The sequence below is a fragment of the Labeo rohita genome, chromosome 3 (assembly GCF_022985175.1).
Source record: "Labeo rohita strain BAU-BD-2019 chromosome 3, IGBB_LRoh.1.0, whole genome shotgun sequence".
Lineage (NCBI taxonomy): Eukaryota > Metazoa > Chordata > Actinopteri > Cypriniformes > Cyprinidae > Labeo > Labeo rohita.
This window is the reverse complement of record NC_066871.1, coordinates 47,267,152-47,294,598: the sequence shown is the minus strand read 5'-3', so window position 1 is coordinate 47,294,598 and position 27,447 is coordinate 47,267,152. Positions and strand designations below refer to the sequence as shown.

Below are 27,447 nucleotides of genomic sequence, written 5' to 3'. Positions count from 1 at the left end.
CACTGAAAATGTGTACATTTTAATGATTTACTCCTGGAGCCATATTGAAATTCCAATATCTCTGGAATCTAGGAAATGTAGATGCCTAAAGGAAAGTTGGTTAAGACCCAATATCTTGAGTTACAGGCATGCAAATATTTGTGAAAATTGTCCCTCTACAAAATAGTGGATTACATGACATTTAATGTTTTGGCTTTCATCACTATACATGTGTATCTTTCTTCAGAAAAGCAATAGCAAAAGCAAAAATTTGAGCCGGGGACCTCTGGTTGAGTTGACACATAATAACCCATATACCAGTATATAAAAAAGAAGATCATGTTCTTGTTTCTTTGAGAAGTGGTTTTATTTAATTTCAAGATAAATACAGACGTTTCATAGCACAGCAGTTAAATCTGTATCGCATGTTCAAACCATAATATTCATATTAACAGATTTATAGATGCTTCTTACGAGGTGAAAATGTTTGGAAATGTTTGAGAAATGCTTAATACATTACAATTTAACTAAACCCATTAGACTTTAGTTGACTAAATTTACTCCTATACATACTCTTATCTGTAGTTGACTAAGTAAAACCAATTAGATCACAACGTTATAACTAAAACTAAATGGCATTAGACACAACAGACCGATTGCAAGTGTGTTGTGGGGCTCGGTCTGATTCACATTCAGCAGCTTTTTCAAAAACTGCGAACTGAACCTTTAAATTCAGAGTGAAGATACACTTGGAGATTTGTTTTCCGTTTAAAGCGCTTCTCACACAGATAACATTGGTTCAGTGTGAATTCTCATGTGACTATGAAATCTTTGTTTACAGGTGAAACACTTTCCACACTGAGAGCAAGTGGAAGGCTTTTTCCCCAGCATGAATTAAGTCTTTTCATGTGATTCCAAAGGCTTCCTTTATGACTGAAACTCTTTCCACACTGCGAGCAGGTAAAAGGCTTTATTCCAGAATGCATTAACATGTGATTTCTAAGGTATATTTTACGTGTAAAAGACTTTCCACACTCAGAGCAGGTGAAAGGCTTTTCTGAAGTGTGAGTTACCAAGTGACTTTTAAGGCTTATTTTACGTGAAAATCGCTGCCCACACTGCAAGCAGATGAAAGGCTTTATTCCAGCATGAATTAACATGTGATTTTTCAGGCTTGCTTTACACGTAAAAATCTTTCCACACTGAGGACAAGTTAATTGCTCTTCTGAAGTGTGAATTAGCATGTGCTCATTAAGAGTTCTTTCATGTGTGAAACTCTTTCCACACAGAGAGCAGCTGAAAGGTTTTATTCCAGCATGAATTAACATGTGAATCTTAAGGTTTTCTTCACACGTGAAACGCTTTTCACATAGAGAGCAACTGAAAGAGTTTATTCCAGTATGAATTTTCATGTGATTCCAAAGCTTTCCTTTATAGCGGAAATTCTTTCCACACTGAGAGCAGCTGAAAGGCTTATTTCCAGTGTGAACAACCCTCATATGATTGTCAAGGCTTCTTTTCTGTTTGAATTTTTTTTCACAGTGAAAGCAGGTAAAAGGCTTTATTCGTGTATGAATTAACATGTGTTTCTTAAGGCTTCCATTACGTGTGAAATACTTTCCACACTGAGAACAGCTGAAAGGCTTTTCTGAAGAGTGAGTTACTAAATGATCCTTAAGGTGTCCTTTCTGTGTAAAACTTTTTCCAGACTCAGAGCAGGTGAAAGACCTTTTGACTTCTGTTATTTTCATGTCGCTTTGTGAGCAGCTGTTTTCAGTTTTGGAGCAACTCACTGATTTTTCTCCAGTGGCATCATGATATTTCTGATCCTGATGCTTCTCCACTTCATTTAGATCTTCTTCTTCTTTCACTTTTATCAGGCCTAAAATGAAAACCAATTGGGACATTAGGGAAATTAGGGTACGTTCACACAACATTGTACTAAAGCAGAACATTTTTCTTTTTGAATTTTTATTTTTAAAGTTTTAATATACAGACAAGAACATTGTCAAAACAATCCCTGTTCACACAAATCCGTGAAAACTAAAACACTGCATTATGCTGACAGGCCAGTATTTGTCACTGTAAAAAAAACAATGTGCCTATAGACAGGGATTGGTTAACAATGCAATGCACCGATTGAAAAAAGTGTTATGCACTATTTAATCTCTTTGTCTGATTTGAAGAGGGCAGAATGCTAGAGCTGCATCTCATAACTGACGAAAATAACCGGCTTTTTTACCCATTCGGTCAAATATTTCGCTGCAAAGAGCAATACGTTTAACTTGTCTATACTTTGGCTAATGACCATGGAATAAATGGGATAATCAATGGCTTGCTGTACATTAAAGGATTTTAAATACACCACGTGGAGTCTAAGAATGCATGACGCGAACCATCGATTATCCCTTACATAGTGGATTTGCAATACTTTTATTGTTTAGAAAGTGAATAATCTGTGACCAACATTTTATTTGTAGACTGATTTCTCCTCTCTAAACTGTTTCTCAAGCGCATTCTCTCATCGCTGCTGCTATGTCAATATGATGTATCACAACACTGCAGAGACCTGAAGAAAAGCGGGGGTTAAAGTCCAAAAGCGGACTTAAAATAACCTTACATAAATCAAAGCGGTTCCATGAATGACAAATTAAGTTATAACTAATTTGTGGATGTTATTCTTAAGCAGCCCTTAATGTTAATGGATCAGATGTTATTTTATGTAATGTTAATGGCCCTAAATTGATCAAAATGTATTTGTGCTGTTTAATGCATTTGAGACCTTGTGCTTTCCTCCGTGCATAACTGACATCAATGAATAAACACAGCTGCGCACATGTGCTCTAAACAGATGAAACGCAATAGAATAATAGGGCAATAATGAGTCAATTATGCATTTTGCTAAAATTGTTAGTAAAACTGCTAAAATTGTTAGTAAAACTACTGTGTTTCTAATAGCAGTTAAAACATATTTTTATTTAGTGATTTTAACTTTTAGTTTAGTGAGTTTAATGCTTTAATGAGCAATTTTATATTGTAAAGTTGTAATGTTCTGCTAAAAGGTATGGCTGTCATAAAACCAGAGAGAAAGGCTGAATGTAGGGCTGTCACGATTAGTGTTGGGTAACGCATTACAAGTAACGTGAGTTACATAATATTTCTTTTTTCAAGTAACTATTAAAGTAACGCATTACTTTTGAATTCCTAAGAAAATATATGAGTTACTTTTTCAAATAAGTAACACCAGTCACTTTTTTCCCAATTTATTGATTGACAAGTCTCCTGTCAGGAAATTGTGAGTAAACATGATGTTACTGTATTCTAGACTAAATGTGAACATGCATTAATTCATCTCACTCACAAAAACACAGATTCAGTATTCCTCAAAATGACTAAAAACAGTGAAATGCAAACTCAGAATATGATGCAACGCAAATAAAACAAATATCATTTATGTATTTAATTCCATTTAATTAACAGTGTCTTTGCTGCTGACCTTCAATCATGCAATTCAGCCATACTAATAATTAAAATTACTTTTGATAAACTAACATTTGTGCTTCATTTTTTTTATACATAGCTCAAGAGGGATATCCTGCATTATTGCAGCCTGAGGTGAAATCATTTCACTTTTGGTGTAAAAGGGCTTTTAAATTAGAGTTGTTTTATATTAAAAACAAAAAGAAAGCCCTGCCCAGATTAAAAAAGTAACTAAGTAACGTAATTAGTTACTTTTTCAGGGAGTAACACAAAATTGTAATGTATTACTTTTAAAAGTAACTTTCCCCAACACTGGTCATGATTATTAAATGACATTTAATATGCGTGCCAAGTACAGTGCCATAAATGTACATTAGCCTAATTGTTTTTAAGCGGAAAACATTAGAGGGGAAAACAGGTAAGCATTTGCCCACAAAATGAATCTGATCTCACAGGCTCAACAGTTCTACGATTCTAAAAAAGCAAGGAGTGAAAAAAAAAACCTCGCTGTTAGTTCTATCCCATTTTAAAGCATTTTGAAAGGTGGATTAAAAAAAAATCTGTACATTAAGTAATGTAAAACTGTTTAAGGACCCACAGGCACCCTGTTAAATCTTTCTTAACCTAATGTACTACAAACTCATTAAAGATGAATGAAGAATAAACACCAACCTCCTTGTTCCTCCTGTTTTATTCTCCAAGGTTCTAGCTCCTCTTGTTTTATTCTCAAGGGTTCTGGTTCCTCCTGTTTTATTTTCAAGGGTTCTGGTTCCTCCTGTTTTATTTTTAAGGGTTCTGGTTCCTCCTGTTTTATTCTCCAGAGTTCTGGTTCACTCGTGTTCTCCTCACTCTCCTCTTTAACAAACACCATCTTCACAGCAGCAGATCTCAGTTCAGCTGATTCATCTCCAGACATTCCTGCTTGCTTCAAAACTTAGTCTGAAGCTTTACGGATCTGATTCAATTTTATATTTCTCTATTTAGAAATAGTACATTTCAACTAACAGTTTGTAGCATCACGACAAAAAAACAACAGATCACGGTGAAACTAATTTTCCTCTGAGGTTTAATGGTGTTGGACAAACAAACATATCTGTTTTAGCGCCACCTGCTGGACTGGAGTGTGAAGCAATTTGGCAAAGTCAACTCTGCTTAACATCAACAGCAAAAACAGAGAATAATGTGTTGACTACATAACCTGAGATATTTTCAGAACAAACAAACAAACAAGAACATAAGCGGATCCGTTTTAATTGGGGAAAAAAATGGTCTGTCTGAATCAGAGAAAAAGAACAAGCCTGTTCATGAAACATAATGCCTGATCACTGATGAGGTGCAGCCACAGACATTTTTAAAAAAAAACATGTCCAGCTTCCTCATATTTGACTAACAAATACTCAAACACATATTCATTTACATATGTTTACATAAGGGCTGTGCAGACCATTAATGAAAGTATAACCCAGAGTGCAGGATAAATGTGGAAGAGTCTGTGTCTTATTACTGTGTCTGTGAAACAGCAGAATCGAGTGCATTTCAGGAGTCTCTGCTGTGTTCTGTGAGCAAAACAAGAGATTGTTATATGCAATCAAATTGAAAACATTGTTCAGTATTGAGTGTCCCCAACTAAGCATGTTAAAGACAACAGTGGCAAAGAACCAAACTCCATCAAGACAAACCAGGCTCAGTCGGGGGCCAGTTCTCCTCTTGCCAACAAACGGACAAGGAGTCATTAGCCACTTTTCCACTGTCTGGCCAGTGTGAGCCAGTGCTTTGATGATCAACCAGGCAGGGCCAACAGCCTCAGAATTATTATTATTATTAAACATGTAAACAACAAGCACCAAAGAAAGAAGCTCCAAAGAAAATAAACAAATAAAAGACATTCACAATTAAGTTGCTAAATAGAGAGTCATATAATTTCCAATATATGTACCTTTCACAACTTTTATAGACTTCATTAAAAAGTATTCATTACAAAAAAAAAACTTGTATAAAAGGAGAAATGACATTCTGAAAAAAATTCAACAGAGATGTTCACAAAATTAGAGACTCCTTCAACATAATTATAAAAATAAATAATTGCTTTTGTTTTAATGTCCATAAACTTTTGTTTTAAAAAAACACAGTGGTCATTATCTCTTTGACCCTGAATTTCAAATAAACAAAAACAAAACAAAACAAATGTTGTAAAAAAACTGTAAAAAAAATACAAACATATGCAACAGCTAATATAATTATAAAATACATTTGTTTCCAGTGTCCATAAACTTTTGTTTTAAAGAACACAGTGGTCTCGTCGTTATCTCTTTGACCCTGAATTTCAAATAAGTGTTATATTCACTGTATTATAAATATTATAAAATCACATTCATGTGGCTTCTCTCCAGTGTGGATCCTCACATGGTTCTTTAGACATGTTTATTTGTGTAAGATTTTCCCACATTAATCACAACTGTGAACTCTGATGTAATGCTTGAGATGTAATGCTTGAGTTTGTTTGAGAAGCTATTTCCACACTGATCACAAGTGAATGACTTTTCCATATTTACTTCTTGTAATGTGTGATTTTCAATGAATTATTTGGACGACTGTTGATGCTAAAGAAATACTATGCGAGTCTATAATTTTAAGTTATTTACATTTATTTGTGCAGATCGGCTTATTTACAAGAAAAAAAAAACTGACGCACTAAGAAACTTCCCCGTATTATTTTCCTCCTCTCGACGCTTCACACTCCAGTCCAGCGGGTGGCGCTAAAAAACATACGTTTGTTTGACAAACACCATTAAACCTCAGAGGAAGAAGATTAGTTTCACCTCGCTCTCTGTTGTTTTGTTGTGATGTTGGTTTAATACAAACTGTTAGAAACGTAGTTTCTGTAAGTAGAAAATACAGCTTTTGAATCAGGGCAGTAAATATCTGTAATAGTCTGATCTTCACAGTCGTGACTAAGTTTTGAAGCAAGCAGGAATATCTGGAGGAGAATCAGCTGAACTGAGATCTGCTGCTGTGAAGATGGTGTTTATTAAAGAGGAGAGTGAAGAGAACACGATTGAACCAGAACCCTGGAGAATAAAAGATGAGGAACCAGAACCCCTGAGAATAAAACAAGACGAACAAGGAGGTTGGAGTTTATTCTTCACTCATAAGTGATGACTGTTTATGGCACATTAGGGTTACAAAGTGTTTATCCTCTGGAGTCTGAGGATTATTTTATTTAATTTATATATTCATGTATTTAGGACAGGGTTTAATTAAGACAGGAGTAGGCATAATCTAGAATAGCTAATCATGGCACACTTAAGGTGTCAACTAAAAGAAAAAGGGAAATGCATAGAAATCTGTTTGTAATGAATTCTTGCTAGGGCTGCAGGATAAATCGTATGTGATTATCATGTGCGTTTAGTCAGTAAAGCCGGTTCTTTGATTAGTAGTAAATCTCCATCACGTGCGTTCAGCTGGAGCGGCAATTAATACACAGCCGTAAATCACTGACAAGCTACGCAAAATCGCTATAGTAGATAAATAGCATTCGATTATGAGCGCGATTTTGCGTAGCTTGTCAGTGATTTATGGCTCTGTGCCTTAGAAATTAGAAAAAAAAAATTTTTTTTGAAAAACTTTTCAACAAAATAGTATTATTATAGATGCATTATTACAGTATTATCAGTCCAAAAATAAAAGTGTACAGGCAATGCAATCAAATAAATAAAAATATAAAAATTCAAATTTCAAATTAAATTCTATATGAAACTCTTTCTAAGAAAAAAAAAATCATAATCATGCTAATGCTGTGTAGTTTTAAAAGAGTTTAATATATACCGACTACCGCATATGATCCGCTCAGTGCTAAAGCGGCTGTCACACCGAACGCAGAAAGTGCTGCGCTATGAAACCCATTCATTTCAATGGCTTTCGCCGTGTGAGGACGGTTTGTTGCTGCGTCGACCAAGCGCTAAACCAGACCTCCTATCGCCTACATTGTGCACTACATGCCATTCATCATACAGGGAAATACTTACACTGTGAACAAGGAATCTAGAAAAATTTTGATTGGACAGAATGTTTGATGAGAAGTTGAAGTGCAGCGTGTTGTCATCAAAATAGCTGATCCATATTAGCAGAAGTGAGAGACTGTAAGTTTTAAAAGCTTATATCTTGTAAACACTTTTTTTTTTTTTTTTTTAATTATTATTATATATATATATATTTTTTTTTTTGCTGTTCTGGAGCACACTAGCTTATAGATAAGCTTAAGGCTAACATACTCAGACAAAAACCAAAAAAAAAACAAAAAACGTTAATTTTGATTTCATGGCCACCTTAACATAGTGCAGCCTTTGTCTCAGCAATGCAGCCTTTGTCTCAGATTTCTTGACAGCTGTACCTTTATGGTTATTGGTAGGCCATTAAAACATTGCAATCTAAAATTGCTCTTTAAAGCATTACTTATAGTTACTGCCATCATAAAAGTACACTTAATGTCCAACAATAAATACTTTTGCAAAATATATATTTTACTCAAAATTATTGTGCTGTTGTTCTACTGCGTTCCGTCTGTTTAGTGCATATGCATGCAGCAGTGCTTGTTCACTCGCCCACTCCTGACAGCAAAACAAAATTTATTTTCATGACTTTATAACATTTACAGATGAGGAATGTAACTGTGACATGTCTGTTATGCACTGGGGAAAACACAATGTCTCAAATGCATTAAAATGCATTTAATAGACTAAGTCTAAGACTATTTAAAATAGGGCTGGGAGATATGGCCAAAATTTATATCACTATATAGTTCTTAATTTCGGTCGATGCAATATAAACAATATTCTAAAAAGAAAGACTGCCATAAATGCCCACAACAGATGTCTGTACTAAAACTTTTGAAAAATTAATATGCAAATTTTATGAAATGTCATCCTATATATATATACACTACCGTTCAAAAGTTTGGGGTCAGTACTTTTTTTATTGTTTCTTTTTTTTTTTATTTTTTTATTTTTTTTTTAAGAAATTAATACTTTTATTCACCAAGGATGTATTAAGTTAATAATTAAAAGTTTCTTAAAAGTTAATAATAAATAATTTACATTGTTATAAAATATTTATATTTTGAATAAACACTGTACTTTTTAAACTTGTTATTCATGAAAGAATCCTGAAAAAAAAAAAAATTACAGGTTCCAAAAAATATTTGGCAGCACAACTGTTGATATTATCCAACACTGATCATTCTAATAATAAATCCGCATATTAGAATGATTTCTGAAGGATTATGTGACACTTAAGACTGGAGTAACAGCTGATAAAAATTCAGCTTTTCATCACAGGAATAAATTCTATTTTAAAGTATGTTAAAATAAAAAACATTATTTTATATTGTAAAAACATTTTGCAATATTACTGTTTTTTTTTCTATATTTTTAATCAAATAAATGCAGCCTTGATGAGCATAAGAGACTTCTTTAAAGACTATTACAAGTCTTACTGACCCCAAACTTTTGAACGGTAGTGTGTATATATATATATATATATATATATATACTGCCATCATATATTGAAACAAAAGTGCTTTAGCCAGCATAAAGAATATGAAAAGTGCTCAGAGTTGCTGCAGAAAACCGAAACAAAGAGTGAACAACAACAAAAACATGTTGCTGGAGACGGGCTCATTCTCTGCCAGCAGGAGGTGCTTTTGGAGCGGCAGTAACAGTGGTTTCCCGGCTGTACACAAAGCAGAGCTACATTCATGAACACTTTATCAAATAAAATGAAAATGCCATTTAAACTGTTCTGAAGACAGTCAGTTCCCTTTAAAAATACATTCACAACATATTTAATAGTTGGGTGATTCCGTGTCAACTCAACCAAAGGTCCCCGGCTTAAATTTTTGTTTTTGCTAGTATTTTTCCTGAAGAAAGATACACATGTATAATAAAAGCCAAAATATTAAATGTCAAAAGTTACAGGGGGGTAAAAATGACCCCAGAAAGATGACGGCAACATTACTTGTTTTTACATTGAGATTGATAATTTTATTAGTAAAGTCTGTTGACTTTAGCAATCTTTGTTGCATTATCTGCCAGTGGTGACCATTCAAAAATAGGGAAACACCACTTTTCAAGTTTTTCTCCAAAGTTTGCATGCCTGTTAACTCAAGAAGTTTTAAATATATTTTAATGACCTTTAACATTATTTGTTCTTCAGACATTCCTCTTTAAAAGAAAGTCTCATATTTTTGCTAACTGACCCTGGTTTTTGACCACTGAAAATGTGTACATTTTAACAATTTACTCCTGGAACCATATTGAAATTCCAGTATCTCTGGAAATGAATATCATAAAGCATTGAAAATAAAAAAGCCAAAAGGAAAGTTTGTTAAGACCCAATATCTAAAAGGGCATTAAGATATCCTTAATATTTCTTGAGTTACAGGCATGCAAACTTTAAAGAAAAACTTTAAAAGTGCTATTTCCCTATTTTTGAATGGTCACCATTGGCACATAATGCAACAAAGATTGCTAAAGTCAACAGATTTTACTAATAGAATCAATATCTGTGTAAAAAAAATAACATTATGATGCTGGCATCTTTCTAAAGTATTTCTAACCCCCTGTAACTTGAACTCTGAATTTTAGATGAAAATTGACATTTTGACCTCCGTCTACAAAAGTGGATTACTCAGTAAATATTTACCCATGACATTCAATATTTTGGCTTTCATCGCTAGACATGTGAATCTTTCTCCAGAAAATCAAAAATCTAAGCCAGGAACTTTTTGAAATTTGGTTGATTTGACACAGAATGACCCAGTTCTCCTTACAGAAACTTGGGATTTGTGTATATAATGTTTTAAAAAATGATAATGATAATGAGGAGTTGTCTTTACACTGTTACACCAGGGTTCACTTTTATGTACTTTCACATTTCTTTCTTCTTTTTTTTTTTTCAAGTTACTGACAAATGAATTGTTTTTGCTTTTATTTTAGAGTTTATTGAAGAAAGTGAGGAGAAAGAAACATTACATGAAGCTGAGGAGAAAAATCATGTCAAAACTGGAGAAAATCCATCAGGTTGCTCTCAAACCAAACAGAAAGATTTAAAGAAAAGAAGAGCCAAGAACTATTTCAACTGTACTCAGTGTGGAAAGAGTTTGACATGCAAAAATAATCTTGATGTTGACTTGAGAGATCATACTGGAGAAAAACAATTTACTTGTGATCAGTGTGAAAAGAGTTTCACACAGTCGTTAAGCCTTGAGGATCACATGGAGGATCACATTTTTCTCCACACTGGAGAAAAACGGTACAAGTGTTCACACTGTGACAAGAGATTCAGCCGGTCAGAAGGCCTGAAAAAACACAAGGCAGTCCACACTGGAGAGAAACCACACATGTGTGATCAGTGCGGGAGGAGTTTTACACAAAAAGGAAACCTTATGACGCATATGAGAGTTCATACAGGAGAGAAACTGTTCATATGTAATCAATGTGGAAAGAGTTTTGCACACTTAGCAAACCTTAAGGTACACATGAACATACACTCTGGAGAAAAACCTTATAAGTGTTCACACTGTGACAAACGATTCACTCAGTCAGGAGACCTGAAGAAACATGAGTTAGTCCACACTGGAGAAAAACCGTACACATGTGATCAGTGCGGGAAGAATTTCGCACGAAAAGGACACCTTATGACACACATGAAAGTTCATACAGGAGAGAAACTGTTCACATGTAATCTATGTGGAGAGCCTAAAATGCAAATATAGTCTTGATGTTCACATAAGAGTTCATACTGGAGAGAAACCGTTCACTTGTGATCAGTGCGGGACGAGCTTCACACAATCAGCACAGCTTAAAGAACACATGTACATCCACACTGGAGAGAAAATTTATACGTGTTCACTCTGCAACAGGAGATTCAATAGGGCAGGAGACTTGAAAACACACGAGAGGATCCACATTGGAGTAAAACCTTATGAGTGTTCACACTGCAACAAGAGATTCCATAGGTCAGGAGACCTGAAAACACATGAGAGGATTCACACTGGAGAGAAACCATATAAGTGTTCACACTGTGACAAGAGATTCAGTCATTCATCAAATCTGAAAATACATGAGAGGATCCACACTGGAGAGAAACCGTATCACTGCAGTGCATGTGGGAAGCGTTTCAATCATTCATCTGCTCTACACAGTCATACAAAAAAATATCACAACAAGTCTCCATGAACATGGACCTGCATCTCGACCATAGTCAGACACTACATCACGTAACAGCAACAACAAAGGCGAACTACATGCTTGTGTTCGAGCCTATTAGCTTTAACTTGCAATTTGCATACAGCAGGCATGGCTTCAAGTCATCTTCTCTGTTTTTAGTAAACTTCTGTGGCAGAATTACAGCTCCGCATACTGGTCTTGCATGAATACTACAACATTTTGAGTCGGTTTCAGTGGTTTTGTGTGTACACAGATATTTCAAGATGGCGCTGTGTTTATGGAAGAACAATTGGACCGGGAAAGCTCTGGCTTCATGGGGATGCGCCTTGAGTAGATCATCTTCGGATACAGCACTTTACAATCTGATGCCACGTCCTTAACAAATGTGACACAATAATGCATCAAGCAATAAAATATCATCTGGATAAATCTGTCCTAATGAGTCATAACAAGCGACATGACAAAGAAACATTATCTAAAGTTTTTTTACAGTGAGTACATTCCATCTTCATCTTTAAAACCAGCTGATTCAGCTGTGAGATTCAGATCAACTCAAAGATGGAGTTCCTCCCCAAAGAACAATGTCAAAAAGTTTTGTTCTTGTATACCATTTTGCTTCAAGATATAAAGTATACCATTGTTTTGTAATGAGTTTCATATTATGTTCAGTTGTCTTAGAATCCATATTTATCGCTTTTTATAAATTGTTTTTTTTAATACACTTAAGAGAGACTGAAATTTAATTTTAATTTGTTCTTCATTGTTGTTTTTAAAATGACTGTTACTCTTACTCACTTGTATGTATCAAGATGTATTTAGGAAATGCAGATGTAAGATATACAGTCCTGTAGCCTTGCAACTGATTCTACTGTGCTTCTCTTGAAAGTAGGAATGAATACCTGAACCTGGTTTTAAACAAGCCCTGTTGCTAAATTACAAAAGACTGTAGTATCAATGAGCTCTAATGTTAACTGTTCTACTTTTGGTGCTGGGGAAATTAAGGAAATACACTTACAATTTACTATTGGTACAAAAATATTATCAAACTCTATATTTCCAACTGTTTCTACATGTGATAATATCAAGACATTTGTCTGTGATGCATTTTCGTTATTTTGCATTCCAGAAGTGATATCTGCATTGCATTTTGTGGCTGTGTGATAAATCTAATTTTATTTTTGATTGAGTTTGACTTCCGAATATTATGAAAATAAATTGTTTGAGTTAAAGCAATATATTAGAGATCTGATGTGTCTTGAAGACTTTATGGGCACCAAGTGCATGTCTTTTAAGTCCACATGACTCTAGTAATCCATTATTATAAGTTTACACCACTGATCTATAACTGGATTGCTTATAATGTCATAGAAATGAAGACACTGTGCCACCATATTGCTTTTTCCTTAGTATTAACATACATTCTATTGAATTGAGAGTAAATCTTATGATTTTAATGAGAAAACATCACCTAACAAGTCAGTTAGTATCGGAAGTGTTTCTATATATTTTTAAAACACAAATGCGTTGCCTGTAAAAGGTTATTTGTTTAATGTTGGAAACCTTCCCTGCCTATTAAAAAATTAAGTATCATAATTATTACAGTAGCAAACATCAGATGAACATAAACATCAGATGAATGAGATCCTCAACAAATGCATCACAGATGAAAAAAAAAGTACTTATTGTGAAATCAGAATAAAATTGTATACATTCTTTGTGCATATATGCTAATTTACCTTGTATAATTATTTATTATGTAATTGTTATATTGTTTTTTATTTGTAACTGCAAATGTTTCAACAATTATTTCATTAACAGCATGCATTTTGAAGCAGTTAATGATTTAAATGTTGGTTAAATAAATGGTTAAGTTATACATAACATTATACTCCTATAAAAATTGTAATGCAGTGATTTGCATGTTTGAAATAGATGTTGCTCAATCATGGACAAAAATAAATACACACATCATAACATCATTCAAAGAAATAATGCTGACAAAATACGGTGCAGACTTAAAGGAGAAGTCAACTTCCAGAACAAAAAATTACAGATAATGTACTCACCCCCTTGTCATCCAAGATGTTCATGTCTTGCTTTCTTCAGTTATAAAAGGGATTGTTTTTTTTTTTGAGTAAAACATTTCAGCATTTTTAATATATTTCCTAAATGCGGTTGTAAACGATCCCAGATGAGAAAGAAGGGTCTTATCTAGCGAAACAATCAGTTATTGTCATAACAGTAATACAATTTATAAACTTCATAATTTCAAATGCTCGTCTTTTTTTACTCTGCCAGTTGATGACAGTTAGGGTTTGTCAAAAAACTCCCATCTCATGTTCTCCCTCAACTTCAGAGTCATCCTATAACACTTTTTTACCTTTTATGTTAAGGGTGTTTGATCTTTTTTCCATGTTCACTTTGCAAAGACTGTGTCAGTACATCTGCAGCGATGTAGGATGATTTTGAAATGATTTTTGAAGTTGAGGGAGAAAATACGATTGGAGTTTTTCGACATACCCTAACTGTCTTGAACCAGAATACACAGAGTTCAGGGAGAGCAAGACAAGAAAAGTATTTAAACTGTATTTTTTTTATTTTATTTTCATTGAAAATAACCAATCATTTTGCTAGATAAGACCCTTCTTCTTCAGCTGGGATCTTTTGAAATTACTGTTTGAATGCTTTCGCTTACTTGGACTTTCCAGGAGCTTACTGGTTTAGAATAATGTGACTGCAAAAACAGCATCTTTTAATAAATCACTTTTGTTATAATGTACTGATTCAAAGTAGTAATCAGTAATTATTATTTTTCTACTCTGCATGTCCCCACACACTGACAAGCCCTAAAAAAACAAACAACAGAGTACAAAAAAAAAAAAAAAAAAAAAACACCCAAACCAATAGTACAAAAACCAGGGATACAAACAGCCATGTATAATGTTTGTTTGGGATTTAAAAAATATATAATGATAAAGAAAAAGAAAATGCGGCCAGCAGATTTTATTTGTAAAATAAATAAATAAATAAAATAAAAATACAATTTGTTGAGTCAACTTAAAATAATTTGTTACCCTGCTGCTCTAACTTTTTAAGTTCAGTCAACTCAAATAAGTTTAGTCAACTTAAAATGTCAAGTTGTACTAAGTCATAACTTAGATATTTGAGTTGACTTAATAAAAAAATGGTTTGTTAAAAGGCTTGTTACCCAGCTGCCTTAAAATTTTAAGTTGAATCAACTCAAATGTAGAAGTTATCACTTAGTACAACTTAACATTTCAAGTTGAACTAAACTTTTTTGAGTTGACTAAACTTAAAATTTTGTCTTCATAGATTACAGCTCAGTGTTCAGTACTATTTTAGCAAATGAACTGAACTCGGCCTCTCCTTCTATTTACTTCTATATAAAGCACTTTCTCACTAATAGCCACAATTGATGTAGTTTCCAGTACTCCTCCAACATTTAGCCAATCTCCGGGTCTGGTGGTAGCACTTTTAGCATATCTTAGCATAGATCATTGAATCTGATTAGACCCTTAGCATCTCGCTCAAAAATTATCTAAGAGTTTTGATATTTTTCCTATTGAAAACTTGACACTTCTGTAGTTACATCGTGTACTAAGACTGACAAAAAATGAAAAGTTGTGATTTTCTAGGCCGACATGACTAGGAACTATACTTTCACTCCAGCGTAATAATTAAGGAACTTTGTTGCCGTACCATCCGTGCAGTGGGCGCAATGATATTATCAAGGCTAACTTCCTTCAACATAACCAATGTGACCACCTGCTTGCACAGGGAGACTTTTTCTTTTCTTTAAACGTCATCAATATCATACACTCCATTCACATTTTTTTAATGTTACAGACATGGTATGTGAATGTGAGCAACTTTAGATAATGACCAAAAAAATAATTTTCAGGTAAAGTATTTTTTTTTTTTTAATTGTGGTGTAGATACAATTATTTGGCTTACATAGCCTGAAATAGCTGATTCTTTAGTTTAATTTTATACTTTGCATTCATGCTAACCCAAAACCCACATGCTAAAACAGTGTGCTATGTTATGGCTGTTTGGGGTGGGGATAGTTAAAAACAGTTCATTAAAAATGTTACAACCAACTCCTTATGATGATTCCAATGAGTTCAATTATCTAATCACATCCTCTATTGAGGCAAAGTCATGCGAGGTTTCTGCTGCTCATCAAGGGATTTATGTAAAATGTTTTTCCATCAAAATTTATGTGCATCTTCTTATTGCATAAAAACACTATCTGCCTCAAATGAGCAAATACGTTTTTTGTGCACATGTTTAGAATTTATGCCCATCTTGACATTTCCAACCATCGTTCATTGCTTTCTAAACTGCCATGCAGGCGGCGGGGCCGGATTTCGTGATATATGCAAAACACATTTTGTGGGCCATCTTTCCTTATTATATGGGCCTAATAATACCACCCCAACAAAGAAAAATATTTCTTAATCAGTGGAAACCGTTACAGTGATTTCTATCGCAATAAGCGTTTGCGTTCAGTCAATAAAAATCGAATGTAGTTCTTAATTTGTTTAAGAACTAAGAAAGAAATGTCGTGCGCGTTTAACAATTTTACGCACCTCATCCCAAACCTTAAGTTAACGTTATTTTAGAGCTAATAACAGAAGCTTGCGCAATTTATACAGGTATGCAGGCGAATGCAGTTAATGCAGACTAATGCAGTTAGAGAGAGAGAAAGAGAGAGAGAGTAAGAGAGACGTGCGAACACCTGTGTATGTGCTTCCAGCAGTCCAGAACAACGTGTACTGACAGGGAATCTATACGTTAAACCGCTTCAGGAACTTTTTACTGAGAAATGTCATGTAGCTTTTTAGCTGCGAAACTATTTTATTGATACATTCGTTTGGCAGCGCTGACAGGTTTCTATTCGCGTCTCCACTTGTGTGACTGTACTGTGTGTGCGTCTGTGAAAGATAAAGGGAGAAGTAAAGCGTGATGCTTGTACATAAAAAGGTGGAAGACATAGAAATATATTTGCTCAATGTCCAATGTGGTTTTGGTTCTTTTACTGTTGTAGATAGCCCATAGTATAAATTAATATATATTTCTTCATTGTGTTTGGGCCACCACTGGACAACCGAGCATTGGCACATGCCTAGAATGCATAAATCCAGCCCTGTCAGGCGATGAAGTGTTCGACCTTATTATTCTCTATCGACAGAGAGCAACAATGACTGACAGCCAAAACACTGACAGAAAATTACCCGATTTGAAGCGATGTGAATCGGTCCCACAGGTCTAGTTTTTAGGATATGTGTGTGTAAATTATTTTTTTACTTCAGATGTCGTCTGCAGTGTTTATGTTCTTTACTTGTGCAGAATATTAAGCCATATATTGATTTAGGTGTGTGTTGCACACTGAAATCACAGGTAACTGATCCAACACAATACATATTCCTTTATGTGCGTAATTATGCAGGAAATATTAAACATGTGCATATATCTGGTATTAGTATCAGAAATTGATTTGGACATACAATAAATATTATACAAGCTTCTGTTACTAGGTTGCTCTATCGAAATTCAAATTCGCTTACCATGCCATTACTATGCATCGTTTTTTTCTGAATGATGTTATAATGCGTGCATTGTTTTTTTGTCCTGTTTGAGCAACATCTATTTCAGATGTGCAAATTCTAAAGAGTAAAATATTAGCATATGTTAATTATTAATTTAACCAACATTTAAATCATTAACTTCAAAATGGATGCTGCTAAAAAGTAATTGTTGAATCATTTGCCGTTACAAATAAAAACAATATAACAACATAATTACATAAATAGTGAATAACTGTACAAGGTGAATTAAGGTATACGCACAAAGAAAGTGTCCAATTTTATTCATATTTCAGGAAAAAAAAATCACTTTGTCATTTGTGATACATTTGTTGAGGATCTCGTCTATCTGATGTTCATTTATGTTCGCTATTGTAATGAATATGATCCTTCATTTAATCTTAAGTGAAAGAATAACTTTCCATTAAAAAAAAACAATAAAAAAAACAAATTTAAAAAATAATCTTAGTTTCTCTTAAAAATGTTGACAACAAGAACAGTTTGTAAAAGCTTCTACTTTCGTTCATGAAGGAGTAATCAAACTACAAGCGACACATATGCTTTGTAAGACAACATATTGTGAAGCTCATAAGGACACACAATGATACAATTTTTTTATCATGAAGCAAAATGGCATACAATAATAACATTTTGACACTGTTCTTTGGGAGGAACTCTCAAATGCATCTCAGTTGAATCTGGTTTTGAAAATTAAAATGAATTTATTCACTGTGAAATCTTTAGGTAATGTTTCTTTGTCATGTCACTTGTGACGTCTGGTTAGGACAGATTTATCCAGATGATATTTTATTGATTAGCGCATTATTGTCTCATTTGGTGAGGATGCAGCATCAGACCCTGAAAGTGCTGGATCTGAAGATGATCTACTTACTGTGCTTGTTTTTTGTATGACTGTGTAGTGCAGAAGATTGATTAAAACGCTTCCCACATGCATTGCAGTGATACGGTTTCTCTCCAGTGTGGATCCTCTCATGTGTTTTCAGGTGTCCTGACAGACTAAATCTCTTGTCACAGTGTGAACACTTGTAAGGTTTTTCTCCAGTGTGGATCCTCTCGTGCAGTTTTAAACAGTATGCTGTAGTAAAAGTCTTTTCACACTCAGAGCACACATACTCTCTCACACCAGTATGTGTTTTCTGATGTTCTTTTAAATGATGTAGAAGTGAAAAACTCTTTCCACACAAATGACATGAATATGGCTTCTCCTTTGTATGAACTCTCAAGTGTTTTGTCAGGACCGAAGCCCACAAAAATGTTTTGCCGCATTGATCACATGTGTACAGCTTCTCTCTAGTGTGGATATTTATGTGATCCTTAAGTTTTGCTGATTGACCAAAACTCTTTCCGCATTGTTCACAAGTGAACGGTTTCTCTCCTGTATGAACTCTCATATGCTCTGTAAGGCTTCCTTTTAGTGTGAAACTCTTCCCGCACTGATCACATGTGTGCGGTTTCTCTCCAGTGTGAATCCTCTCATGTCTTTTCAGATGTGCTGACCGGCCAAATCTCTTATCACAGTGTGTACACTTATATGGTTTTTCTCCAGTGTGAATCCTCTGGTGCTGTTTTAAACACTTTACAGAGGTAAAAGTCTTTTCACACTCAAAGCACATGTACTCTCTCAGCGAGCAACCCAAAGATTTTTCTCCCATTTTAGCATGATTTTTCTCCTCATCTTCACTCAGTTCTTCACTTTCCTCATTTTTTCCAATCAACTCTGCAAATAAAAGTAAAAGAGGTTCATTTTCAGTAACCATGATGAAACCAGATGTAACTGTGTAAATCAGACAATTTCTATACAAAAGGTTGATCATTCTGATGCATTTGATAAATTAAATGTCCCTAAAGCTCATGCTTTTGCACACCATAATAATGTGAGCGAGCAACAGCCAGTAGGATTCGCCGACATCATGTCGACAGATGAGGTTCATTAAAATCACACTGTTATGATAGTTTCCCTTGGATTTTTCCAGTGAAACTGCCCTGGGCCATTTACATATTAAATAGTCTACAGGCTTCCATTTTTTAAAGTTTTGTTACATGTTCAGACATTGGCAATTATATTTATTTATACTTGGAAAATTCAGTTTGTAGAAGCAAGTAGCTAACTTTTTCCAAGCAGGCTAACATCACTTGCCAGTAAGTAAAGTTGTAGAGCTGCTTTTTTCTTCTGTCCTGTAATAACATTCAGTGAGCAGTATCTGATCTGATCAGATACTTTTATATTTTAATACATACTTAGCCAGTTTGCACTGAGCACCAGAACAGCTTCTTTCTTTTTCCATCTTTCTTTCTTTCTTCAGTGAAAATAAATCTCACATCTAAAATATAAATCTTCTTATTGTCAGTTCCATTGCATATTTAAGACATTTGAAAGGTAGATTTAAAATATTTTAAGGATAATTAAGCCCTTATTCTGTACATTAAGTAATGTAAGGCTGTTAAAGGATCTGCAGGCACCCTGTTAAATCTTTGTTAGCTTAATGTACCATAAATTTAAAAATGAATGAAGAATAAAGACCAACCACCTTGTTCCTCGTGTTTTATTCTCCAGGTTTCTGGTTCCTCAAGTTTTGTTCTCCAAGTTTCTGGTTCCTCGTGTTTTATTCTCCAGGTTTCTGGTTCCTCAAGTTTTATTCTCCATGTTTCTGGTTCCTCGTGTTTTATTCTCCAGGTTTCTGGTTCCTCGTGTTTTATTCTCCAGGTTTCTGGTTCCTCAAGTTTTATTCTCCAGGTTTCTGGTTCCTCGTGTTTTATTCTCCAGGTTTCTGGTTCCTCGTGTTTTATTCTCCAGGGTTCTGGTTCAGTCGTGTACTCCTCACTCTCCTCTTTAACAGACACCATCTTTACAGCAGCAGATCTCAGTTCAGCTGATGATACTCTAGATTTTCCTGCTTGCTTAAAAACTTAGTCACGACTATGTAAATGAGAATATTTCAGGTATTTACTGACCCGATTCAAAAAATGTGTTTTTCTTTTACTGAAACTACATTATTAATAGTTTGTATTAAAACAGCATCAGGACAAAACAACAGAGAGCGCGGTGAAGCCAATCTTCTTCTTCTGACTGAGGTTGAATGGTGTTTGACAAACACAGTTTGTGTTTTAGCGCGACCAGCTGGACTGGAATGTAAAGCGGCGAGAGAAAAATAATATGGGGAAAATTATTTAGTGCGTGTACAAGGCAGTGCTGGGTTAAGTTACTTCCAAAATGTAATACAATATTAGTTACTGTCTTTCGAAAGTAAGTAGCTACATTATAATATTACCATCTCTTAATTGTAATGCGTTATAATTATATAATATTATTTGATGTTCCAATAAAATAAATAATAATTTAGATTAATAGTTACATTTTATTTGGAGTATTTCTTTATTGCAAATGCACGATTGTTAATATTAAGCCTAAAACATGTTTTAATATCACTTAAGGATCTCTGTATAATATTGGTCTTTAAATGCAAGATATTTAAAGTGTACCTGAAGTCATTGTTGGGGAAAATTCATTTATGAGTGATTTTTGCATGCTTACGTGACAAACTTGTGTGTAAGGTATGGGAAAAACAGCAGGTGGTAAAGTGCTGATCAGACTCCTGGGTAAAAAGGGCCTCTGTGCCTTGTAGGGAACAACTGGGGATTGGGGACCCCACGTCCACCATGAGGCTGACCCCAGTGGTCAGAGAAAGCATAAATATGTATGGAGAATGCTGAGAAGGGATGATCTATAGAGTTGTTTTGCAGGTTTTTCTTTCCTTATATGACAGCCCCGGCTGTTTTTAGTCTGTAACCTTGGGTGTGCAAAGAGATATAAAGTGGAGGCGATAACTCCCTCCTTTGTCACACTCAGCAGGGCGCTGTGTCTGTTTGACTGTGAACCTTTCTTGCAAGAAATAAACCTTAAAACGCAGTTGTGCAGTTTGTCTTTATTGATCGAGAGCCTCAAGCAAAGATTTTTGCCACAACATCATTTCCAATAGTTCCATTTTAGCACGATCTAAAATATACTTAAGTATATCCGAAGTATTTTGGAATACTCCGGGTTAGTTCACCCCCCACCCCCACCAAAAACATCTGTTGTTAGTTACTCACCCTTGTGTCATTGAACTCCTGTAAGACCTTCGTTCATCTTCGGGACATAAATTAAGATATTTTGGATGAAATTCGAGAGCTTTCGAGTCCTCTATGGTCATATGGAGGGTGATGTGGTAGGTCTACTCTAGCATAACGTTATAAAATCGCATTTAGATACCGGTCTACATTAATGCATTCAACACCGTGAAATAAAGCGTTAATGTTAATGTACAAACGATAATCACAACATCTAATCTACATGCTATTTTGAAGGGCTTTCAGAACAAAACAAGAATGAAAAATAAGTTGCTAAACAATTCAAAAGCATCAAACATTGGCAGTATTAGATTACATTAATTATTAAATGTGCATTTAATAATTTCATAGCACCGCGCGACGCACTGTAGGGATAATAAAAGATTAGGCTATTAGTTTACCCCTCATTGAACATGTTTTAAAAACAGGTCTAATAATTCATACAATTAATTATAGTCTTGTAATTAAAATGATGAACACTGCAGTTATCAATGAAAATTAAAGAAGAGCTTTATTTCATGCGCCGATTTTCAAAAACAATCTGTTTAACGCGAAAGACGTTTCTTCTCGTGTTTTCACTAAACGTGCGACAAGAGAAATATTAAGACAATAATTAAAGACTGTTATATACCATTATCAGCATTTGTTGAATAGATTCGTCTCTCGTCTGTGCCGTTAATGCAGCGTTAAAAAGCTCCCTCAGGTTTTTTTTAACTTTCACTTTCTGCATAGTGAATTGACTGAGGTTAAGGGCGTAGTTTTGGTTTGAACCTTTGTTTGTTTGTTTGTTTTAATCAATATAGCATTTGTTTTGAAGAAACAATCGTCTGCACATTTGGAAGAAATAGACCAATTTCGAGTAGACGTCACAGTGACGTCACTTGCAGCTGCGCGAGCATAGTGGTTGCAGAAAAACACTGGTAGCGAACGAAGGTAAACGGGTAAACTCCATGGAATAAGGGAAAAAAATATTTTTGTGCCTTTTGATGTCAAAATCGAAATGCTAATAATTTTTATACAATACTGTAGCCAAAGAGGCCATTTGAAGCTAACGCAGACGTTTAAACAGGCATACTATAGGATGAAAACTGCTATGATTACAGTACTTTTAAAGCATAAATTTGATTAAACAATAGGTCTACATAATATTCACATACGCTGTTCATAAGGGATGTACTGTATTAGCCGTACAGCTACAGCATGAAATATTATTTAAACCTATTACTATTAACATTTTACCGAACTTTTTTTTTTTTTTATCTCACAATTCTGACTTTTTACCTCACAAATGCAAGTTTATATCTACTAATTCGGACTTTATAACTCGATTTAACAAAACTAATGACTAATGGGAAAAGAGAGAATGACGAGTTGTTTTTCCTCTAGATTTGTTTGATATAATCTCAGAATTGCGAAAATAAAGTCAGGATTTTGAAATATAAAATCAAATTTACATTTTTTATTCTTTTATTCCATGGCTCCACAGACTGCCACTTGAACCGCCCATAAAAAACGTCATCCTGGTTTCGGATCTGTAAGACTATTCCACTATTTAACGACAATTTCATTGAATAACAGTGTTTATCGCTGGGTGAAAAGCTCTTGTAATATGCGAATAACATTTTGAAAAAAGACTTCTAATCAATATAATCTATACTCTTTTTAAATCTACGTATTTTGTGCCGTATCCTTGTAATTCTCTAGCTGTAAAGGCGATCTCTCTGTGTTTTCTGCAACCAAGCTGCGCGCATCCCGGATGTTTACAAAAAGATAATTGGTCTATAGCTACAACATGCCACAGTTGTAATGTAAATCAATAGGAACAAATCAATTCCCTTAACAGATTATTTGATCTAAATTGTACAAGTTAATAAACCTACAATTAATACGCCTACAATAAAACGGTCATGAGTAGTTTAAATAGATTTTAAAATTTTTATTTTAAATTTTAAACTTATTATTATTATTATTATTATTATTTTTATTATTATTGCCTAACCTAACTTTTTCCATGTAGAAATTAAATTTGTTTTTCTAGTATTTACTATACCATACAATAATTAAAGGTTTACTGGAAAAAGTCAGTATTATAGTACACAGTACACAGAAAAGAAATATGTACATTTGAATTCATAGTCCTTTTATTTTTGTAGCAGTGTGTTACATGTAAACAGAACAGGAAACGAATTGTTCAGAGAGCTTGAACGTATTTCAAAGTTTCATAGTTTTGAGAGAAAAGGTTCACATCCTGAGAACTGATCCAAGGGGACTGAGAGTTTCTGTTTTTGAAAAAAAAAAAAAAAAAAAAAAAAAAAAAAAAAAACTGATCAAAATACCAGGTGGTTTAGCATGATCAGTAAGAGCAGTAATGCCTTTAAAACCTTAACAATATCCATCCTGACACAGCACACAAGAATTTCATGCTTTTAAAACACGTAGAAAGATCCTGCCACAAACAGGTCAGATATGAGGCTTTTAATTTGTATGAATTGTCTGGAAAGGCATCTCTTCAGTGTGAATTCTCATGTGATGATCAAATCCTTGTTTACAGGTGAAACAACATCAGAAAGATCCATGCTGCACAACTTCTTGTCCAGGCCCTTTTCGTTTTTGTAAGTCATGCTAAATAAAAGTGTCTGCTAAATGAATACATGTAAATGTATCCACACTGAGATCAGCTTAAAGGCTTTTTTTCAGTATGAATTAGCATGTGATTCTTGAGGTTTCCTTTACGTTTGAAAGTGTTTCCACACTGAAAGCAGCTGAAAGGCTTTTCTGAAGTGTGGGTTAGTAAATGCTCCTTGAGTTGGCATTTCTTTGTAAAGCTCTTTCCACACTGAGAGCAGGTAAAAGACTTTATTCCAGCATGAATTAACATGTGAGTCTTAAGTTCTCCATTACGCGTGAAAGACTTTCCACACTGAGAGCAGATAAAAGGCTTTACTCCATTATGAATTAACATGTGATCCTTAAAATGTTCTTTCTTTGTAAAACTCTTTCCACACTGAGAGCAGCTGAAAGGCTTTATCCCAGTATGAATTAGCATGTGATTCTTAAGGTTTTCTTTACGTCTGAAAGTGTTTCCACACTGAGAGCAGCTGAAAGGCTTTTCTGAAGTGTGAGTTACCAAATGTGCCTTAAGATGCCATTTCTGTGTAAAACTCTTTCCACACTGAGAGCAGTTAAACGGTTTTATTCCAGCGTGAATTAACATGTGATTCTTAAGGTTTTTTTTACACATGAAAGTGTTTCCACACTGAGAGCAGCTGAAAGGTTTTTCCTCACTATGGATTTTCATGTGTTTCATAAGGCTTCTTTTATTTTCGTAAGTGTTTTCACACTGAGAGCAGCGGAAAGACTTTTCCTCACTATGCATTTTCATGTGTTTCACCAGGCTCTTTTTATGTTTATAAGTGTTTCCGCACTGAGAGCAGCTGAAAGGCCTTTTGACGTCTGTTTTTTGATTGCTGCAACTCACTAATTGTTCTTCACTGATATCATGATCTTTCTGACACTGATGTTTCTCCTCCACCTCATTCAGATCTTGTCTTTCTTCTTTCACTTTCTTCAGGCCTAAAATGAGAATCAATTGGGACATTTGGAAAAATGAAAACATTTGTGTACTAGGGCTACAACAAATGATTATTTTGATAACTGATTAATCGATAAATGATTGTTAGAATGATTATTCAACTAATCATTGATTATTTCACTGATTAATCAATAGACACTGACTGATTACTCAGCCTCTGCAATTAGTTAAAACAGTGTGTGAGTAACAGTTGAGTTCTCTTTGACTTTCTTCTTGTAGTTTTAAATTGCTTGAATGTGTAAATTGGCAAATTAATGTGCAAATCACATGCATGCTGAACTGTGGTGCCTGGTCCATACATATAACAGATCAACTGCAATCTGTTTAACCCCTTAATAGCCTATAGATATGACAGATCAGAAAAATCATTCATTTACATTAAATCATCAAATTGTTATTCCATAGCAATTGCATATAACAAACAAAAATACTAAATAATTAGAACAATAATTAACACATAATAAATAACAGAGTGTCAAGAGAGAAACTCTCTCACCATTTAATTAGCTAGGCTATATGGAAAAGTAACTGAATGACACATTATGCTGCCTAACATCTCCTTTTGTAAGCCATAAACATAAGAAACAATATAAAGGTAAAATGTCAGGCATTTTTTACCTATCCACCAGCAAAGCCACATAACAGGAGGCTTTCACCAACTTTCCACGTCACCTGAATTCTAATTACACACACCTGATGTTTGCCACTTCTAAAAATGGACACGTTTTTCTTGTTTGTCTGGTCTCAAGTTCACACCAGACCGCTTATGATCCCTTTTGGTCATAGCTCCTTCATGTTGGATTGTGTTTTACTTCTCCTGTGATCATCGTATATTTAGAAGTTTGGAAAGAACCATATTCAGGAAAGTCTGCCATAAATTGTTTGTTAATTCTCTGACTCACTCTACGCTATTAAACATTGTTATCGTTTGCACTTACCAGTCATCTCCTCCTGTGTGTTTGTTCGTGTGTTTCGTGACAGTAGGGATGCAACAATACCATTTTTTGGAACTGATCCAGTCTTATACTGAGTATCTGCCGATACCAATCCAATACCAGAGCTTTTTTTTTTTTTTTTTTGTTGTTGTTGTTAATTCAAATTAGAATTTACTTCTGTATTCACATATATGAATTGCATATGGCAAATATTTAATTTTCCTGAAACCATTTGTATTTTTCATATTATTTGTATGACTGAGTATTTAAAAATGTAATTAATGTAGTCTAATAAGTAAAATCTGGGGGTTCAAACATTCAAAGTGAATTGCGCTGGACTGGACAGAAAGTGAGACTTCATTTGTCACTGGTTTCGTGCCTCGAATCGAGACTTCATCTGGCACGCCCATTAACACAAACTCTAATGCCTCAGAGTATATTTTTCCACCACTAATTAAAAGATTTTCTCATTAGCTAGCTCCACACTGGAGCACATTACAATAACGAAATGTACCAAACAAGCAAATAAGGCTCTACTGAGACACTCATATGGTTGTAAATAACTACAGTCCTATACAGCGACTTTACGTTTCCAAAAAAGTGAAAATAAAATCTAATAATTAAAAATTCTCTGTCAGTTCAGTCACATTTCCATAAGATCTTTGCAACATATATTTTTAATAATAGTTAAGGTCTTATTTTTACATTAAGGATCTGTGACACCCTGTCTTAAAAGCTTTAAAGATGAATGAAGAATAAACACCCAACCTTCTTGTTCCTCGTGTTTTATTCTCCAGGTTTCTGGTTCTTCATATTTTATTCTCCAGGGTTCTGGTTCACTCATGTCCTCCTCACTTTCCTCTTTAATAAACACCATGTTCAACAGCAGCAGATCTCAGTTCAGCTGATTCTCCTCCAGATATTCCTGCTTGCTTGAAAACGTAGTCACAACTATGAGGATGAGAATATTACAGGTATTTTCTTGACCTCATTCAAAAACTGTATAATTATAGTAACAGAAAGTACACTTCTAACAGTTTCTAACAGAAAGCCAGCATCACGACACAACAACAGAGAGCGCGGTGAAACTAATCTTCTTCCTCTGGGGTTTAGTGGTGTTTGGCAAACAAATGTATGTGTTTTCACGCCACCCGCTGGACTGGAGTGTGAAGCGGCGAGAGGAGGGAAAATAATACCGGGAAAACTACTTAGTGCGTGTACAATGTGCACTGAATTTTACTTTTAAGAAGCCGTTAAGCCACAAGTAAATGAAAAGTATTTAAAATTATTTAAATACTCATGTATATTTGTTCAACATCAACAGTCTTCATGAGTGAGGGTTAGAGGAGAAAAACGAGAGACTATTCAAAATCTGTAGTTTTGTTTCATGGTCAAAAGGATAATATTTAACATTTTTTTAAAAAACTATATATCTACACAAAGGCAAAAAGGCAACTCAAACATAAAGCTTATCAGTTTTCTATGATCCAATTTGTTAA

The 27,447-nt window shown here is 34.4% G+C and overlaps 3 protein-coding genes and 1 pseudogene across 7 annotated transcripts in view; 1 reads left to right on the top strand and 3 right to left on the bottom strand.

Annotated features, from left to right (window-relative positions):
• The window catches only part of LOC127161310 (gastrula zinc finger protein XlCGF57.1-like), a 243,173-nt gene extending 238,671 nt beyond the window's left edge, over positions 1-4,502 (bottom strand). Inside the window, exons 1-2 of one of the 2 annotated variants that reach the window (XM_051104005.1) lie at positions 4,132-4,502; positions 1,824-1,861 (exon numbers count right to left, since the gene is read on the bottom strand). In XM_051104005.1, the coding sequence (XP_050959962.1) occupies positions 1,824-1,861; positions 4,132-4,375 (282 nt within the window). In that variant the 5' untranslated portion in view covers positions 4,376-4,502. Of the gene's footprint in view, positions 1-348; positions 1,862-4,131 lie in introns of those variants that run through there. The other variant, XM_051103998.1, reaches the window with a different exon arrangement.
• A 1,756-nt stretch (positions 4,503-6,258) lies between these two features.
• LOC127161283 (gastrula zinc finger protein XlCGF57.1-like) lies at positions 6,259-11,973 on the top strand (annotated as a pseudogene).
• Positions 11,974-17,580: 5,607 nt separating this feature from the next.
• Positions 17,581-20,374, bottom strand: LOC127161375 (gastrula zinc finger protein XlCGF52.1). 2 transcript variants are annotated; one of them, XM_051104095.1, is made up of 2 exons: positions 19,840-20,374; positions 17,581-19,031 (listed from the first exon to the last, which is right to left on the bottom strand). In XM_051104095.1, the coding sequence occupies exons 1-2, from the start codon at positions 20,156-20,158 to the stop codon at positions 18,178-18,180; spliced, it is 1,173 nt and encodes a 390-aa protein (XP_050960052.1). In that variant the 5' UTR covers positions 20,159-20,374; the 3' UTR covers positions 17,581-18,177. The 2 variants fall into 2 exon arrangements, with proteins under 2 accessions (XP_050960052.1, XP_050960063.1); XM_051104106.1 differs by having other exon boundaries at positions 19,843-20,374.
• Positions 20,375-23,736: 3,362 nt separating this feature from the next.
• Positions 23,737-27,052, bottom strand: LOC127161433 (gastrula zinc finger protein XlCGF8.2DB). Of its 3 annotated transcripts, none has more exons than XM_051104211.1 (3): positions 26,984-27,052; positions 26,717-26,899; positions 23,737-24,994 (listed from the first exon to the last, which is right to left on the bottom strand). In XM_051104211.1, the coding sequence occupies exons 2-3, from the start codon at positions 26,823-26,825 to the stop codon at positions 24,096-24,098; spliced, it is 1,008 nt and encodes a 335-aa protein (XP_050960168.1). In that variant the 5' UTR covers positions 26,826-26,899; positions 26,984-27,052; the 3' UTR covers positions 23,737-24,095. The 3 variants fall into 3 exon arrangements, with proteins under 3 accessions (XP_050960168.1, XP_050960169.1, XP_050960164.1); XM_051104212.1 differs by having other exon boundaries at positions 26,994-27,042; XM_051104207.1 differs by having other exon boundaries at positions 26,717-27,042.
• Positions 27,053-27,447: the final 395 nt, after the last annotated feature.